The sequence below is a fragment of the Cetorhinus maximus genome, chromosome 14 (assembly GCF_964194155.1).
Source record: "Cetorhinus maximus chromosome 14, sCetMax3.hap1.1, whole genome shotgun sequence".
NCBI lineage: Eukaryota > Metazoa > Chordata > Chondrichthyes > Lamniformes > Cetorhinidae > Cetorhinus > Cetorhinus maximus.
In genome coordinates, this window is record NC_135892.1 from 20,419,056 (window position 1) to 20,435,970 (window position 16,915).

At 42.6% G+C, this 16,915-nt stretch overlaps 1 protein-coding gene across 1 annotated transcript in view; it reads right to left on the reverse strand.

Annotated features, from left to right (window-relative positions):
- LOC144689499 (metabotropic glutamate receptor 1-like) overlaps positions 1 to 16,915 on the reverse strand; it is a 296,148-nt gene that overhangs the window by 242,639 nt on the left and 36,594 nt on the right. The window contains exon 2 of the mRNA XM_078556634.1: positions 4,057 to 4,306. Coding sequence (XP_078412760.1) covers positions 4,057 to 4,306 — 250 coding nt within the window. The remainder of the gene's footprint in view (positions 1 to 4,056; positions 4,307 to 16,915) is intronic.

The following is a 16,915-nucleotide window of genomic DNA, read 5'->3' on the forward strand; positions in this document are numbered from 1 at the left end:
TTCAGTGACACAGCCAGATGTGCCCAGCTCCCTGCAGGGCTGGTCCAGGGGTCTCTTTTGTGTAGTGAGGATTTTATTATCTGTTTCACTGTTTCCTTGAGTTGTGGGGGAAGAAGCGGGGGCTAGGTGGCTTCCGGCTACACCAGCTGCTACACAGTAGCTAGCACTCATACTCCAATTGGAGTAGCACCACCCGTTAGGGATTAGAATTGCTAAGAACCCCTCTCTATGCATCCAGCAGGAGACAACTAATCGCAGTTTATATTATCGTAATGGGAACCCTACAGATCAGCTTATTTATATTTGCATCTTTGAATGCGACAGAAATGTACGTAGAATGTAGAATCATACAGGGTTCAACTGGTCATCCCTATGCTAGCTCTTTGAAAGAATCACCCAGTTACTCCAACTCCCCTGCTCTTTCCCTTTGTTCTGCGTACATTTCCTTTTCAATTATTTGTCCAATTCTCTTTTGAAAGTTACTATTGAATCTGCTTCCGCCACCCTTCCAAGCAATCCATTCCGGATCATACCAACTCACAGCGTTAAAACATTTCTCCTCATCTCCTCTCTGGTTCTTTTCTTGTTTGTTAGTGCTTGGATTCTATTGAGCAAAAAGTGCCTTAAGTGACACTGTGGTATGCTAATGTGTCATGGGAGAATGAGATGCTGACCTCAGACTGACAGCTTTGTGACTTTTGCTTGCAATGGAGGCCATTAAATATCTAATTACTATTCAGCGTTATACCCGGACTTCCTCACATTGCAGTCGGCTCCCTCACAGTGATTAATGTTTGGATGGCTGAAGTTTCTAGTAGCCTCCTAACTGCTGCTGGGGCTTTTCAAGATTCACTGTATATTCAGTAGGTAGCACCCTCGCTTCTTGCTCAGTAGGTTATAGGTTCAAGCCCCGATCCAGAGACTTGTGCACATTATCCAAGCTGTTGGAGATGTCACCTTTAGGACGAGATGTTAAACTAAGTCTGCTTCTCAGGTGGATGTAATGGATCCCACACACTTTCTCAAAGGAGGACGGGTGTGTTCTAAAATAAAAACTGAAAATGCTGGAAAAGCTCAGCAGGTCTGACAGCATCTGGGGAGGGGGAAACAGAGTTAATGTTTCAAATCTGTATGACCTTTCTTCAAAGCGGGACGTCCACACTCAGTGTCTTACTGGCAGGTGTGTTGTCCCTGGTACCCCTGCTAATGTTTATTCCTCAACTGATATCACTGAGAAGCAGGTCATCTGGTCAAGAGTTTAATTGCTGTTTGTTGCACCTTGCTGTGTGTAAATTGGCCGCCACGTTTCCTACATTACAACAGTAACTGCACTTCTAAAAACATTTAATTGGCTGTAAAGCAATTTGGAGCGTCCAAGCTCTTTCTGTCTTCCTTCCTTACTTGGTGTCAATTAAACCTTTTGAGCAGTGGTGACCAATTTAGGATTTGTCCGATAAAATAGGGGCAGTGATTATGACCTAAAGTGCTGAATTCAGTGTGGAGCAAGGATAAACCATGCTCCCACAAGGGGAAACCACCTGATTAATAACAAATCCCATGACACATGTAACTGAAATGTTGTAGCCCCTGTGTAGAGCAAGCTTGCTGTTAACACTGAGATCTTTCTGCACTACAGAGTCTGCAAGACCCAGCAACCTATTTCAAAGAGGGATGCTCATTCTCCCGGAGGGGCCTGGTGTAGCAGGCATGGGAGAAAATAACATATCAGGTCATCACTGTCTATTGAACCCAATGGCCCTGCAAAGGGACAAGGGAGACTCAAAGGAATCAGCTAAGGGAAGGCAGGAGCAGTGCCAGACACATTAGGAACTCCTCAAAGGTAGACCTGCAAGGACACTTGTCCCCTCAAACTTCTAATCCTTTGCTGGAGGCCTATGCAGACGACTAATAGGAGGGTCATTAGTTTCAGTGTTGCCCCAAGCTCCTGATCTGCTGCGATAACAAGGGAAAGGCACAGTGAGCAAACAGTCATGGCAGCCTAGTGTGGGCACGAACACAAGGTGCTTACAGGGGGATCATAAGAACAGGAGTAGGCCATTCAGTTCCTTGAGTGTGTTCCACCATTCAATTAGATCATCTGTTAATTAAATTCAAGCCTATATGATTCAAGCACTTGCAGGGTCAGGTAAGGAAGTGGTCAACCATGGTTGTAAAATGTAACTGCTGGGCCACATTAGTCAATTCTGAAGTCTTTCCATGCGTTTTATTCTTTCACAGGATCTGCTTATCATGTGCAATTAAATTTTGCATCACAAATCAACTGGCTATGCATAAGGCTTGCAACTATTTGGACCTTTCATGGCATCCCAAAGTGCTTTGGAACTCTAGTGACTCTTGTCAGGTAGGAAATCACCACAGCCAATTTATGCACAGAAAGGTCTCACAAACAACAACATGATGCTGATTGGGCAATTTGATTTTCCGATGCCGGTTGAGAGGGTAAGTATTTGCCAGGTAAACTCTCCTGCTCTCCTTTGAACAGTGCTACAAGATCCAGCTTACATCAGCCTGAATGGGCAGCCAGGGCCTCAGCTTAACGCCTCCTCCTGAAGACGGCACTCCCGACAATGCAGCAGTCCCTCAGGCGAAATCTTCTGCTAAATTCGTGGGGCTGAGAACCAACATCAAGCAGGTAACTTGGTCATTACCTCATTGCGATTTGTGGGACCTTCCTGTGTGTTTCCTACTTTCCAACGCTGGCTACAATTCAAAAGTTCTCCATTAGTTATTCCAGGCAGCCTCCTGCAGCTGCTGCTAGAGCGAATGCTGCGGCCCTACCATCTCATCAGGGATTTCCATTGGAAGACCTGCCCTAAAGGCAAAATTATGCAGCAGACATACAGCAAGAAGCAACAATTCTCTGTCGCCTAACAAGCTCCCCAAAACAGCAGATCAAATAAACAATCAATAAATAGTTGTCCAGCACGCGTCTCTGCTCTTCAAGTAGTGTCATAGAATAGCTACCTCAACGGACAGACAAGGCCTCAGTTTAATATCTTTTCAGATAATCAAATGGAGAACTCCCTCACACTGCATTCATATATCAGCATAGCTGAGCTGAAGTCACAGATTGTGATTTAACCCCTACCCCCCACTTCTAATTCAGATGCAAGACGCTGACTCTGAGCCAGGCTGACGCTTTAATAGAAGTATTTGAATTATATATCTGCTCTATCTAAGCACAGTAACAAACCATAATAAAAATGAATAATATTGTTTTGAATGATGCAGAATGCTCGTAAATAATACCACAAAGGCAATTTAACTGAAATGGTTGTTCTGTACCGGGAGCTTTCTGAAGAAATTAAGGATTTATAATGACATAATTCATCCTTCAGCCCTAGTGAAGCAGATATATGGGTAAAGTTTAATAAATGACTAGTTAGGCCCCAGTGGGAGAGCTGAAGTAGAATATCACAAATCAACTGGTTGCACACAAGCATCTCACAATGGGAGTGAAGACAGTGGACTGGTGAAAGAGAAGGAAAAAATTACATTTATACGGCGCCTTTCATGACTTTGGGGTGTTGCAAAGCACTGACAGCCAGAGAGGTACTTGTGAGCAATATTCCGTCTAAGCTGCATGGGTGCACGACCACACGGCCATCAGATTACCCTGTGCAGGGGGCAAATAGGATGCTCACAAGCAGCAGTCGTTTTAAGGTGCATACACGCATGGCTCTGCAGGAATCTTAAATGGAACGCAGAGAAGGGAAATGACATTGCTTGTGGAGTGCAGCCGCTCTGTTGTAATGTAGGAAAATGGATAGAAAATAATTCAGGACGCATTGACCTCACTCTTGAATCCTGAGCTCCCCTCATCTGACCTATAGTGGTGAAGGAATTGATTTCTAAAATCTATCCTATGTATAATAAGGGGTTATCATTACGTAATACTAAGCAGGTACATTGTGGCGTATTGTCACACTGTGATACTAGGGGATATTTAGTAGTTCCTTCACACACAGTGACATAAAGGGGATATACAATAGCATGACACAGTGATACCAGAAACATAAAAAACAATCTGCTTACCTGCCAATCAGTAGAAACTCTCCCAGGACCCCAAGTCTTCTCATTGCTATAAGCAGGCCTCTCACCGTCATCCCCTCACAGAAGCAAACAACAACTCTCGCTTTAGGCAGCCTTTCCCTTAATTTTCTCAGCAGTCTGTCAAAGGCTTTCTCCCCGGCATTGCTGTAGATTTTACCTGAATGCGCAATGCATAGTCCCTCCTGTGCAGCTAACTCCTTGAAAGCCTCCATCCCGCTCTCTCCGTAGTTTCCTAAAACAGATATGGGATACTTTTGATTAAGAGTTAGTCTGGACAATGACCATCACAACACCATTATACACAGTGCCAACTGTAGCCCAGTGGATACCTTGCAGTCAGAAGATTGTGGGTTTAAGTCCCATTCCAAAACATAAGCGCATAATTTCACCTGACACTCAAGCTTGGGGTACTGAAGGACTGCTGCATTTTCAGGGGTGCCATTTTTAGGATAAGATGTTAAACTGAGGCCCGTCTTCCCTTGCAGGTGGACACAAAAAAATTCCACGGTACAATTTTGAAGAAGAACGGGGGAGTTCTCCTGGTGTCTTGGCCAACATGTTTCCTTCAATCAACATCACTAAAAACGGATTATCTGCTCATTTGTCTTATTTCTGTTCATGGTTGAGCTTTGTTGTGGGCAAATTAGCTGCCGTGTTTCCTCCATGACAACAGCATTTTATTTGCTGCAAAGCACTTTGGGGGCACCTGAGGTTGTGAATGGTGATATATAAATGCACATTTGGTTTCCTTCTTTATTAAACAAAATTCAACCACTTAAGGTTCTTAAACCACCTCCATATAGTACTTAACTAGCAATGAATGTTGTGAACACTTCATAGGCTTGTACAACATTGCTTTGTGCACTAGTTTAATGCGGTTGTGATATAAATATATTACTTGGTCTGCTTTTGGTTTTGTGGATGTCCCTTTAAATCTGTAAGGTGACATAAGCAGTGTTTTTAAAAATAAACCACTATAATGCAGATTCCTGTACCAAGTGTAACCTAATACAATGCTGCACAATTCATTAGGCCAAGGAGAGGACCAACTTGCACTTGAGCAGTGCTGTGCGATGGGTTGAGTTGGCACATGATTGGCAGTTCCTTTTAAATATGAGAGCTGAGATGTTCAAAGTTCAGATGTTCAGGATGTACAAATGAACTGATTCTCCATGAGGTGGGAAATGGGGCGCTTGGAAATCTGAGAGGTGGGGTGGGGGGATGCCGTGTGGCCCCGGAGTCGGGGGCGGGGGGGGGGGGGGGGGGGCGGTTGGGGAGGTGGGCGGGGTGGGGGTCGGGGTTGGGGGGCAGGTGAGAAATCCAATGGAAAAAGGCAATTTGAAATCTCAAGGAAGTATCATCATTTATATAGCACCGCTAACGCAGTAAAAAATTCCAAGGCACTCCACAGGGGCATAATCAGAGAAAATCAGATGTCAAGACAAAGATGGAGATATTAGCAGAGGTGGCCAATAGCTTGGTCAAAGAACTGAAACAGAGGTGAAGGTGGAGAGGTGGAGAGACTCAGGGACGGAATTCCAGTCAGAGATTCCTTTCAAGGGAGGGTATATTTGAAAGTCATTTGCAAAGAGCTTAATTTTTAGAGTTAGCTTAATTTTTACAGTAGGAACCTGATGAATCAACATTTGGTCATTAAAGATTTGTTAAATCCTATATGGAGGTGGCATACCTACAAGGGCAACTAAGGATGGGCAATAAATACTGGCCCAGCTAGCGAAGCCCACATCCCGTGAATAAAGAAAAAATAGTTGAATTTTAAAATACATAGTATTTTGGTCTATTTGGTGGATTAGGTGGAATGAAGGTAACTGTGAACATGAATTTTAAAACTGTTACTCAAGAGCTTGTCTATTTTCAGTAAAAAAATAAATTAATTTGATATTTAAATCTAAAACATGGTCCCCTGGAGACTGGAACAATAGCTTACGGAGGCCTGAGTTAAATTTGTTAATTAAAATCAATTATCAGAAAGGGTTTGCTTTACCAATGCCTTATTTAAATCTCAAGCAAAGATAGATACTTCTGAAGATATGGGAAGCCAGGACACAGTTCTATAATTCACCCAAGATTTGAGGGAAGCAAAAATCTAGGGTAAGATGGTTAGAAATGGCTCAAAAATCTATCAGCAGCCCTTCATCCATTTATTGTTTTGAATTGGCAAATGCGTCTGCTAAAATATAAATAGAAACTAATAGGATGTAAACATGTGAAGTATTGGCCCACTAAGATCAGCAACAGGCATTGCAAGGTTTATATTCTGAAATGCCAGTTGGCATTCTGTACGTGGGCTGATTCATGCTGTCGATTTGTGCACAGTTGAAACAGCATTTAGATGTCCACACTCAGTTCATTTATGAATTTTAATGTGCGCAGTATCCTTATATCACCGGTTGTTTTGATTCAAAGACATGGCTCAGAGGAGAAAGGATTGTGATTTGACACGCCTCCATTAGTCATGTATTCCTTTCATCTCTGATATATATAAAAAAATCTGACATAGGAAAAATGCAGCACTCCTGTGTAATGCAAGATCACATTGATCTAATTCAGTTTTAATTTCTATCTGAGGAACAGGGAAGTGATAATTTGCTAAACTTACACACACAAACAAACTAACCTCTACTTCAATCTTTTGTGCACAATCCAAAGTGCCAACAATTGACAAAACATGTACTAGGCTGTTGGTTATGATTTATCAAAGCTAATCACTGAACCAGTAAGCCTAATTCTGAACACATAAGTGTGTCTTTACAGGAACATCAAAAGAGGAGTTGGCCATTCAGCCCTTTGAGCCTGTTCCCCCATTCAGTTAAATCATGGTTCATCTGTATCTTAACGCCATCCACTGGCTTAGGTTCTGTAGCTATTAAAACCCTTGTCTAACAAAAATCTACCAATCTCAGTCGTATAACTTCAATTGGCCCAATGCCAACAGGTCTTTAAAGGAGAGAGGCTGGGATGTTCTGCCCTAGCCCTGGTGGGACCCTGCCAAAAATCCATTGACTTTTGGTGGGACCGGAAGACCCTGGTAACAGGTGGGGCCGGAAAATCCCGGCCAGAGTTTCAGATTTTTATTACTCTTTCTAAAAGAAGTGTTTCTTGAGATCACTCCTGGCCTAGGCTCTAATTTTAAGGTTATGCTGTCCTGTTCTGAGCTTCTGCATCTCAAGAAATCATTTCTATCTACCTTAACATTCTTTCATAATCTTTCAGATCTCTGTTACATCACCCCTGGGCATTCTATATGCAAGGAAATAAAAGCCTCATCTGTGCAACCCCTCCTTATAAAATAATCCTTTTAGCTCAGGTATCATTTGGTGAAATTGTGCTGTGCCCCCTCTAAGGACTAGATATTCTTTCTGAGGTGCAGTGCCCAGAACTGAAAGCTGAACTCTAAATTGGGTCTTAGCAGAGCTTTATATGACTCTAACTTAATCCTCAATCCTTTATGCTCCAGTGCTCTTGTGTTAAAGACCAATATTCCATTAACCTTTTAACTTATGTTTGTTGCCTATCTTTTAGAGCTTTTCTTTGTATTTGGACCCCAAAATTTCTCTGCTTCTCCAGAGTTCTTAGCTTCTCACAGAATCACACAGTGCAGAAGAGGCCCTTCGGCCCATCGAGTCTGCACCGACACGTGAGAAACACCACTTAGAAAATACTTTGACCTATCATCCATAGGTCCGAAGTGAATGACATCAAGCTGGCCCTCATTGAACTCCATCTGCTACAGTTTTATCCACTCAATTAATCGATCAATATCACTTTGCAACTTTGTGCTCCCAACTGTACTACCTACTGAGCCACCACCTTAGTGTCATCAGCAAACTTGCATAAATGCTTCAGTATTCTTTCAGCTAAGTCACCTATAAATATAATGATAAGCTGAGGCTTCATTACAAATTCCTGGGGGACATCATCAGTCTCACCCTGATAGTTTGAGTCTCCATTACCCCTACTCCCTATCTGTTATCTCCAAACTAATTCACTATCTATGCCAACTGGTTGCCTCCAAGCCCATGCACTCATATTTATTAACAGTCTGTTTTGTGGATGCCTGATTGAATGCCTTCTGGAAACCCATATAAATAAAATCCATGAGCATTCCATTATCTGTCCTATTAGTTACCTCCTCAAAAAATTCAACTAGGTTTGTTAGACATGACTTACCCATTGTAAACACATGCTGGCTCACTCCGATCTGATCACATTTGTTCAAGTGCAAGGTTCTAATAACTTCCCCACAACAGACGTTAAGACTAATAAACCTATAATTTCCTTGCTTATCTTTCCTACCCTTTTAAAGTAATGGAGTGACATTAGCAATTTTCCAATCCAGGAGGACAAATCCTGGATCAATAGGGTTTTGGAAGGTCAGTAAGTGCATTATTAACCAGCATTCCAGAATGTAATGATCTACTGATCTAATGCATGGAGCCAGCTTTAGTTATGACAAATGAAAATGGTTAAAAGGAAACCTGCAAGCATTGGCATCAAAAATAAAAGAAAACAGAAAATACAGCAAATATGTAGATGGCCCAACAGATTCTGGAAAGATAAAAGAGGTTTAACATTTTGGGCTGATATGTTGTTAGGATCTAGGCACCCCATCTTCAACTAACTTAAATCACTTCTCGATCTTCATGTGAACGTTGCCGCAGCGTAGATTTATGGCATCAGTGCCTTGGGCAGGAAGTGGGGTTATTCTGGCAGTGGAGGTCTGCAAACGACAGTATAAAATCAGATGGGTTCTATAAGGAATAGACAATCTGTCCTTCCCCAGTTATGACCCAGAGGGTGGAGGCTTGCCATGCCTTAGAATGAGGCAGAAGGCTACCTGCACCAGGTAAATACAAGCAGTAGCAGGCTATAGACAGTGCTAAGCAATCCTTACAACCTTTGGATCAGGGCAAAGCTCTGTAGCTCTACCTCATCAGTCGAGAATGACGGTGAACAACCAAGCAATGTTAATGTTCTATTAATAGTTCCATATTTAACCAGATAGCGTCAAGTTTATCTACACCTAGGCAAAGAAATACCAGGCAATAACTATCTCCGACAAGGTCTAACCATCCCCCCTGACCTTTAACAGTATTGCATCATTAAGGCCCTCACCATCAACATCTTGTGGGAGTCACAAATTTCCTGCGATTTACCTAGGCTAGCCACATCAACATTGTGGCTACCAGAATAAGGCAGGGGTTGGATACTCTGCAACCTCTGGAAGTGCCTGGCCTCCAGACCTCTCAAAACCCCTGCACTATCTACAAGGCTCGAGTGAGGGCTGTGCTGTAACACTCACTAGTTGCCTGGATGGGTGCAAATGCAACAACACTCACGTAGCTCAACACCATTAGGGACAGGGCTCTGCCATTGAACTAGACACCCACTCCCTCCATCATTGGAATACTTTGTTTACAGTATGAACAATTTACAAGATGCACTGCAGTAACTCAAAAGTGTTATTTCAACAGCAATCAATCAGAAAGACAAGAGCAGTAATATTTTAGAAACATCATCATTATCTCCAAGTCGAACAGCATAGTGACTTAGATATATAATCGCTGTTCCTTCATCATCTCTGGGTTAAAGTCTGAGAAGGCTGACCCCAATATGATCACTGGAGCGTCACTAATGCAAGGACTGCAACATTTTAAGGAGGTTCCCCACCACATCCTCAAGGTGACCAGGGATGCATAATCAATGCGGCATTGCCAGTGGCCAGAAATAAATAACAAAAAGTGTAGACTTCAGGTGACTTGGGTTTGGAAGCAGGTGACTGGACCAAAGCATGCAGTTGTAATTCAGTCCATGGGAGTACCTTCACCACACAGGCTACAACAGTTCAAGAAGAAGACCTTTTCAAAGGCAACTAGGCTGGGGAGTAAATGCTGGCATTGCTAGTGATGCCCATATCTATGAACAAATAAAGAAGTCCCCATTTTAAAGTCATGCATTCTATTCTTATATTTCCATTTAAAATTCCCACGTCTGCATTAATAATGGATTGCTAATGTAAAGCAGTCACACTGTAATTACACCCTTTGCCAGGGTAGGCACGACAATGCCGCCACTAGTAGAAGTGTGTAATTATAGCATTACACATTTACACTTTCATTATAATTGCGGAAATGGAAATTTATAATTGCAAAAGTTAACAAGGAGTGTACACTGCTGTAAGATTTTTTTTATTCTGTTAAATAGCTGGATCTATTAAATACTAGACATTCAATTACAGTGCAGCTTGCGCACCAAAACTGGTTCCATTTAAGTTATTACAGTACTTACAAATAGAAGATAACTCATCACACAAAAATAAATGTTAAGACATCCATATGAGAAATTCCTGCTCATTAGGCAGTAGCTGTTGAAATGGTTGAGTTCTAAATTGCACTAAATCAATGTGTACAGCTGAATTCACAGCTCACAACGAGAAAATGATGTGTTTGAGCCTTACAATTACCCATCACTTGAAATTGGAAGGCATGTTGAATGATTTGTGCCAGGACTTATTCAACTTCACTAGCTGTGTGTGCTTTAAGGAGCAGGATTGTGCAGAGATTCTACGGAATTGTTATGTTCCATTCTCCCACGAACAACTCACTCCAAGCTGCAGTTTAGGATAGTAGAACAATACAGCTCAGAAGAAGACCATTCGCTCCATCGTACCTGTGCAATCTCTTTTAAAGAGTTATTCAAGTATTCCCACTCTCTTGCTTTTTCCCCACAGGCCTGCATGTTTTTCCCTCCCTTGAGTACTTATCCAATTCCCTTTTGAAAGTTATTATTGCATCTGCTTCCACCACCTTTACAGGCATTGCCCTCCAGATCATAACAGCTTATGGAGTAAGAGAAAACTTCATCTTCCATTTGTAACACATTCTCTTAAATCTGTGTCCAACCCAGCTGCTAGTGGAAACAGTTTCTACCTATTTAACATGTCAAAATCCTTTATAATTCTAAACATTGCTATTAAATCTCCCTGCGACATGTTGAAAGGGTGGCCAAATGTGAGCCATTGGAGGTTGAGATCTCTTTATCCAAGATAGGGATAGCACTTTAAGAAGTTAGATAAAAGGAAGTCAAATTTTAAGAAAATATTGACCTTGGTTGCCTTTAGCCAGGAACGATCCATAGCCTGCAAGAATAAATAGCAGGGAAATGGTTCTGTTGCAGACAGGGTGTAGATGTTTGTTGCAGTATTTAAAAGACGCAACGGATGGTGAATAAATCTCACTTGGTTTAAGATTTAACCTGTCTAATTGACCACTAGATCCTCAGCCTGCTTCAGCTTGCTAATTAATGGCTCTTTACTTAAACACACGCAGTATTCGAAACAAAATAAATGAATTAAGGACAAAATAGAGGTTAATGGGTCTGATCTTATAGCCATTATGAAGATGTGGTTACAAGGAGATCAAAACTGGGAACTAAATATTCAGGGGTCAATGACTTTTTGAAATGACAGGCAGGAAGGAAAGGGTGGTGGGGTAGCTCTGTTAGTACGAGATCAAATAAGTACAATAGCAAGACATGAGCTTGGATCGGAAGATGTAGAATCCATATGGGTGGAGGTAAGAAATAACAAGGGGAAGAAGACACTGGTGGGAGTAGTTTTTGGGTCCACTAACAGTAGCTATACTGTAGGACAGAGAATAAATAGGAAATAATGAGGGCATGTAAAAAAGGCAGGACATTAACTTTAATCTTCATGTAGTTTGGGAAAATCAAACTGGCAGAGCTAGCCACGAGCAAGGATTCATAGAGTGTATCCAGGACAGTTTCCTAGAACAATATGTTGTGGGTCCAACCAGGGATCAGGCAATTTTGTATCTGGTAAAGTATAATGAGGCTGGTTTAATAAATGATCTCAGAGCAAAAGATCCCATAGGAAACAGTGGCTACAACATGGTAGGATTAGCATTCAGTTTGAGAGGGAGAAACTTGGGTCAGAAACAACTGTGCTAAACTTAAATAAGGGTAATTACAAAAGAAATGGGCAGAGTTGGCTGGGGTGGGCTGGGAAAGCAGTTTAGCAGGAAAGACAGTTGCTGAACAATGGCAGACATTGAAGAAAATAGTTCATGACTCACAACAAAAATATATCCCAGTGAGAAAGAAGGGTTCTAGGAAGGGGATAAACCAACCATGGCTAGCCAAGGAAGTTAAAGGAGCATCAAATTGAAAGAAAAGAAACATACAATGTGGCAAAGATTAGTGGTAAGCCAGAGGATTGGGAAAGCTTTAAAAATCAACAGAAGATGACTGAAATAGTAAAGAGGGAGAAAATAAACTTTGAGGGTAAACTAGCAAGTAATTTAAAAACAGACACTTAGAGCTTCTTTAAATATATAAAAAGGGAGAGAGCGGCCAAAGTGAACATCGGCCCCTTAGGGAATGAGGCTGGGGAAATAATAATGGGGAACCAGGAAATGTCAGAGGAGTTGAATAAATATTTTGCATCAGTCTACACGGTAGAAGACACTAATAGCATTCCAAAAATACTCAATAATCAAGGGGCAAAAGTGGAGGAGGAAATAAATACAAGAGCTATCACCAGAGAAAAAGTACCAGGGAAACTAATGGGGTTAAAGGCCAATAAGTCCCCTGGACCTGATGGGTTGCATTCTAGGATATTAAAGGAAGTAGCTACACAAAAAGCGGATACACTGGTAGTAATCTTCCAAGAATCCTTAGATTCTGGAAAAGACCCCGAAGATTGGAAAACCACCCTTATTCAAAAAGGGAGGAGACAAAAAACGGGTAACTATAGGCCAGTTAGCTTAACATCTGTCATTGGGAAAATGTTGGAGTCTATTATAAAGGATGTAATAGCAGAGCATTTGGAAATGCATAATATAATAAAGCAGAATCAGCATGGTTTCATGAAGGGGAAATCATGCCTGACAAATTTATTAGAATTCTTTGAGGAGGTAACAAGCAGGTTAGATAAAAGGGAACCAGTAGATGTAATATATTTGGATTTCCAAAAGACATTCGATAAGGTACCAAGCATAAGGCAACTTAATAAGATAAGAGCCCACGGTGTTGTGGGTAGTACATTGGCATGGATAGGGGATTAGCTAATTAATAGAAGACAGAGAGTTGGGATAAGGGGGACATTATCAGGATGGCAACCTGTAACTAGTGGAGTGCCACAGGAATCAGTGCTGGGGCCACCATTATTTACAATATATATTAATGACTTAGCTGAGGGAAGTGAATTGACTAACGCCAAGTTTGCGAATGACACAAAAATAGGTGGGAAGGCAAGTAGCGAGGATGACATAAGGAGTCCACAAAGGGATATAGACAGGTTAAGTGAGTGGGCAAAAACTTGGCAGATGGAATATAATGTGGGAAAATGTGAGGTTATGCATTTTGGCAGGAAAAATAGGGGAGGTGAATATTACTTAAATGGAGAAAGACTGCAGAAAGCTGCAGCACAGAGGGATTTGGGGTCCTCGTGCATGAATCCCAAAAAGCTAGCATACAAGTTTGGCAGGTAACAGGGGAAGCAAATGGAATGTTGGCCTTTATTTCAAAGGGAATGGAGCATAAAAATAGGGAAGTCTTGCTAAAACTATACAAGGCACTAGTTAGACCACACCTAGAATACTGTGAACAGTTTTGGTTCCCTTATCTAGGGAAAGATATACTGGTATTGGAGGCAGTCCAGAGAAGGTTCACTAGGTTGATCCCGGGGATGGAGGGATTTTCTTATGAGGAGAGGTTGAGTAGGTTGGGCCTGTACTCATTGGAGTTTAGAAGAATGAGAGGCAACCTTATTGAAACACATAAGATATTTAGGGGGCTTGACAGGGTAGATGCTGAGAGGTTGTTTCCTCTTGTGGGAGAGTCTAGGACCAGAGGGCATAATCTCAGAGTAAGGGGTCGCCCATTTAAGACAGAGGTGAGGAGGAATGTCTTCTCTCAGAGGGTAGTTAACCTGTGGAATTCTTTACCGCAGAGGCTATGGAGGTTGGGTCGTTAAGTATATTCAAGGCTGAGATAGACAGATTTTTAATCAGTAAGGGAATCAAGGGTTATGGAGAAAAGGCAGGAAAGTGGAATTGAGGATTATAAAATCAGCCATGATCTCACAGAATGGCGGTGTAGGCTTGATGGGTCGAATGGCCTACTTCTGCTCCTACGTCTCATGGTCTTATGTCAGAAAGGGGATTCTTTTGCTCTGTGAATGCTTAAGGCCGGATTTTTCCAGCCCCTCACACTGGCGGGATCTTCTGGTCCAGCCGATGTGATCGGAGATTTCAATGGCTCGCCGGCCCCACCACAGGGAAACCTGCGTGGGCGGGTGCTGGAAAATTCTGGCCAAAGTCTCACTATCATGGAGGAAATTCTGAGAGCATCCAGATAGACCACATTAGCATTAGCAGGGGGGTGGTGGTGTCATGGCAATGTCACTGGACTATTAATCCAGAAACCCAGGCAAATGCTCTAGGACAATGTGTTCAAATTCCACCATGGTGACCAGTGAAATTTAATTAATAAATTCAATTAATAAAGCTGGAATCAATAGTGAATCTCAGTTATGGTGATCATGGAATATCTTTGTTGCAAAAGCTTTTCTGGTTCACAAACGTCCCTTTTTGAGAAGGATTTGCCATCTTTACGTGGTCTGATGTGGGTGAGACAGCGAGTACGTGGATCCGATTAATACCAACAGAACATAATGCGACACTTGTTCTGGCTGAGGTAGACTTGGACCCTGCCTCATCACCCCACCCGTAGTAAAAATATGTCTGCGCTTTGCCATGGATTGGTGAATAAGAGCCAAGCACCTGCCTTCAGGCAAAGAATTCAAAAAGACCTCCTACATGTGACTCCTGGCTCACAGGAACGTGGTTGACCTTTGACTTAGCAAGCCACTCAAACTGCTACACTTTCTAGGGCAACTAGGGATGGGCATTGTCTTGTGATGCCCCCATCCTATGACAGAATTAACAAAAAACAGGAGTGGACTAACAAGGTTCTGGAATTCTGGCAAAAAAGAAATTGGGTCATCACGATGAATGGAAGGAACTGGAGGTTGAGATCCAAAATTTGATGCAGAGACTGGTGTTAGGAGAGCCTAAGATGACAGACCTACAACCTGGCCTAGATTGGTTCAGCAAATCGTCACTGTGCACGTTAACCTTCTGTCAAATAAGAACATATGAATTAGGAACAGGAGTAGGCCATTGGGCCCCTTGAGCCTACTCCGCCATTCAATAAGACCATGGGTGATCTGACTGTAGCCTCAACTCCATATTCCGCCTACCCCTGATAACCTTTGGCTCCCTTGTTAGTGAAGAACTAATCTACCCCTGCCTTAAAAATATTCATTGACCCTGCCTCCAGCGCTCTTTGGGGAGGACAGTTCCAAAGATTCATGGCCGTCTGAGAAGAAAAAAATCTTCTCATCTCTGCCTTAAATGGGAGACCCTTACTCTTAAACCATGTCCCTTAGCTCTAGTCTCTCCCACAGGAGAAACATGATGTGCAGAGTCAGAAGAATGGTGGAAAGAACAATGGTCAGGGATTGTGTCTCCTACTTCTTGGTAAGACACCCAAAAGGCAAACTTTGACCTGGAGTTGATGGATGCAGCTAACTATCAGTTGCTGAAGGGGGAATTCCTGCAGGAACTCCCATGGCGAGTCTCAAGTGTCAGCCTATGAAGTGGAGAAGCCTCCTGCACTGATATGCCAGGAATGGCTGGGGGGGCGCAGGATGAGCCAAATAAACTGGTGAAGATGGTGGAGCTAGTTGTCATGGATCGGTTCAGCTGAACTCTACCCTAAATGTTAGAAGATGGGTTGGATGAGGAAAGCATGCGCAGGTCCAGGAGTTGATGGCTGCCACAGATATCTAGTGGTGGAATAGCTGGCTTGTGGCTAAAGTGACAGGCCTTCCTCGCCTGGAGAAATTCCGGTAAAACTATACAGGGCAAGGAGGCTGCTGAAGTGCAGCAGAAAGCTATGAAGTGTATCTACAGCGTTTTTGATCAAAGTTCAAAATGTTGATAGGTTGCTAAGGTAGTGGTGTTGCGATGGATGAGGGCATATTACAAGATGACATACTAACATTGGAAACTATGGACTGTAGTCTACAAAACTAGAATCCAGTCTCTGAGGAGGATTATTTGGGCCTCAAGCAAACTAAGCCATGTGCAGGCTGCCCACTTTATTTTTAAAACCCATAAAGATAAATGATAAAGAGGTCATTGCGCTGACTGATTCTGGTCGGTCTGTGAACTTTCCAGTTTGGTAGCTGGTCTGACTTTCCCAGTTACTTCACGGGTCCAGTATAAGGGTTGACATGTGCCCGGGGATGTGTGTCATTACCGCACTACCAGAGTGACTTTAGAATGTGATGGAAAAAGTGAGGTCATTACTGCAGAGGTAGCTTCAGGCCTCGCTCAGCCAGTAATCCTGGGAAGAGATGTTCTGAAATTTGAAGCCATTGCTTACAAAGTCCAGAATAAACCTGTGTTGAACATGGGCTGGGATTTTCCAGAAACCATCGCAGGCAGAAATAGAAAACTTGGAGAGGCAGCCAAAAGTCCATTGATTTTCGTCGAGGACCATAAAACCCTGGGCAGGAGCTGAAAATCCTGCCAGTGGACACTGTTGCAATGTGCCTTTGGAGGATATGTGTCATGTGGTCCAGTCTTATGGCGGAATCATTGCAGAATTGCTCTAAGCGCAATAGTGGGTGTGAAGAATGATGTTTTACCCACCGGCCGCAATGGCGGGTTTTTGCGCCATATTGTCTGCTTCCCGCCTCATTAGTTATGCAGCCACAGGAAGCGCGCTGTTT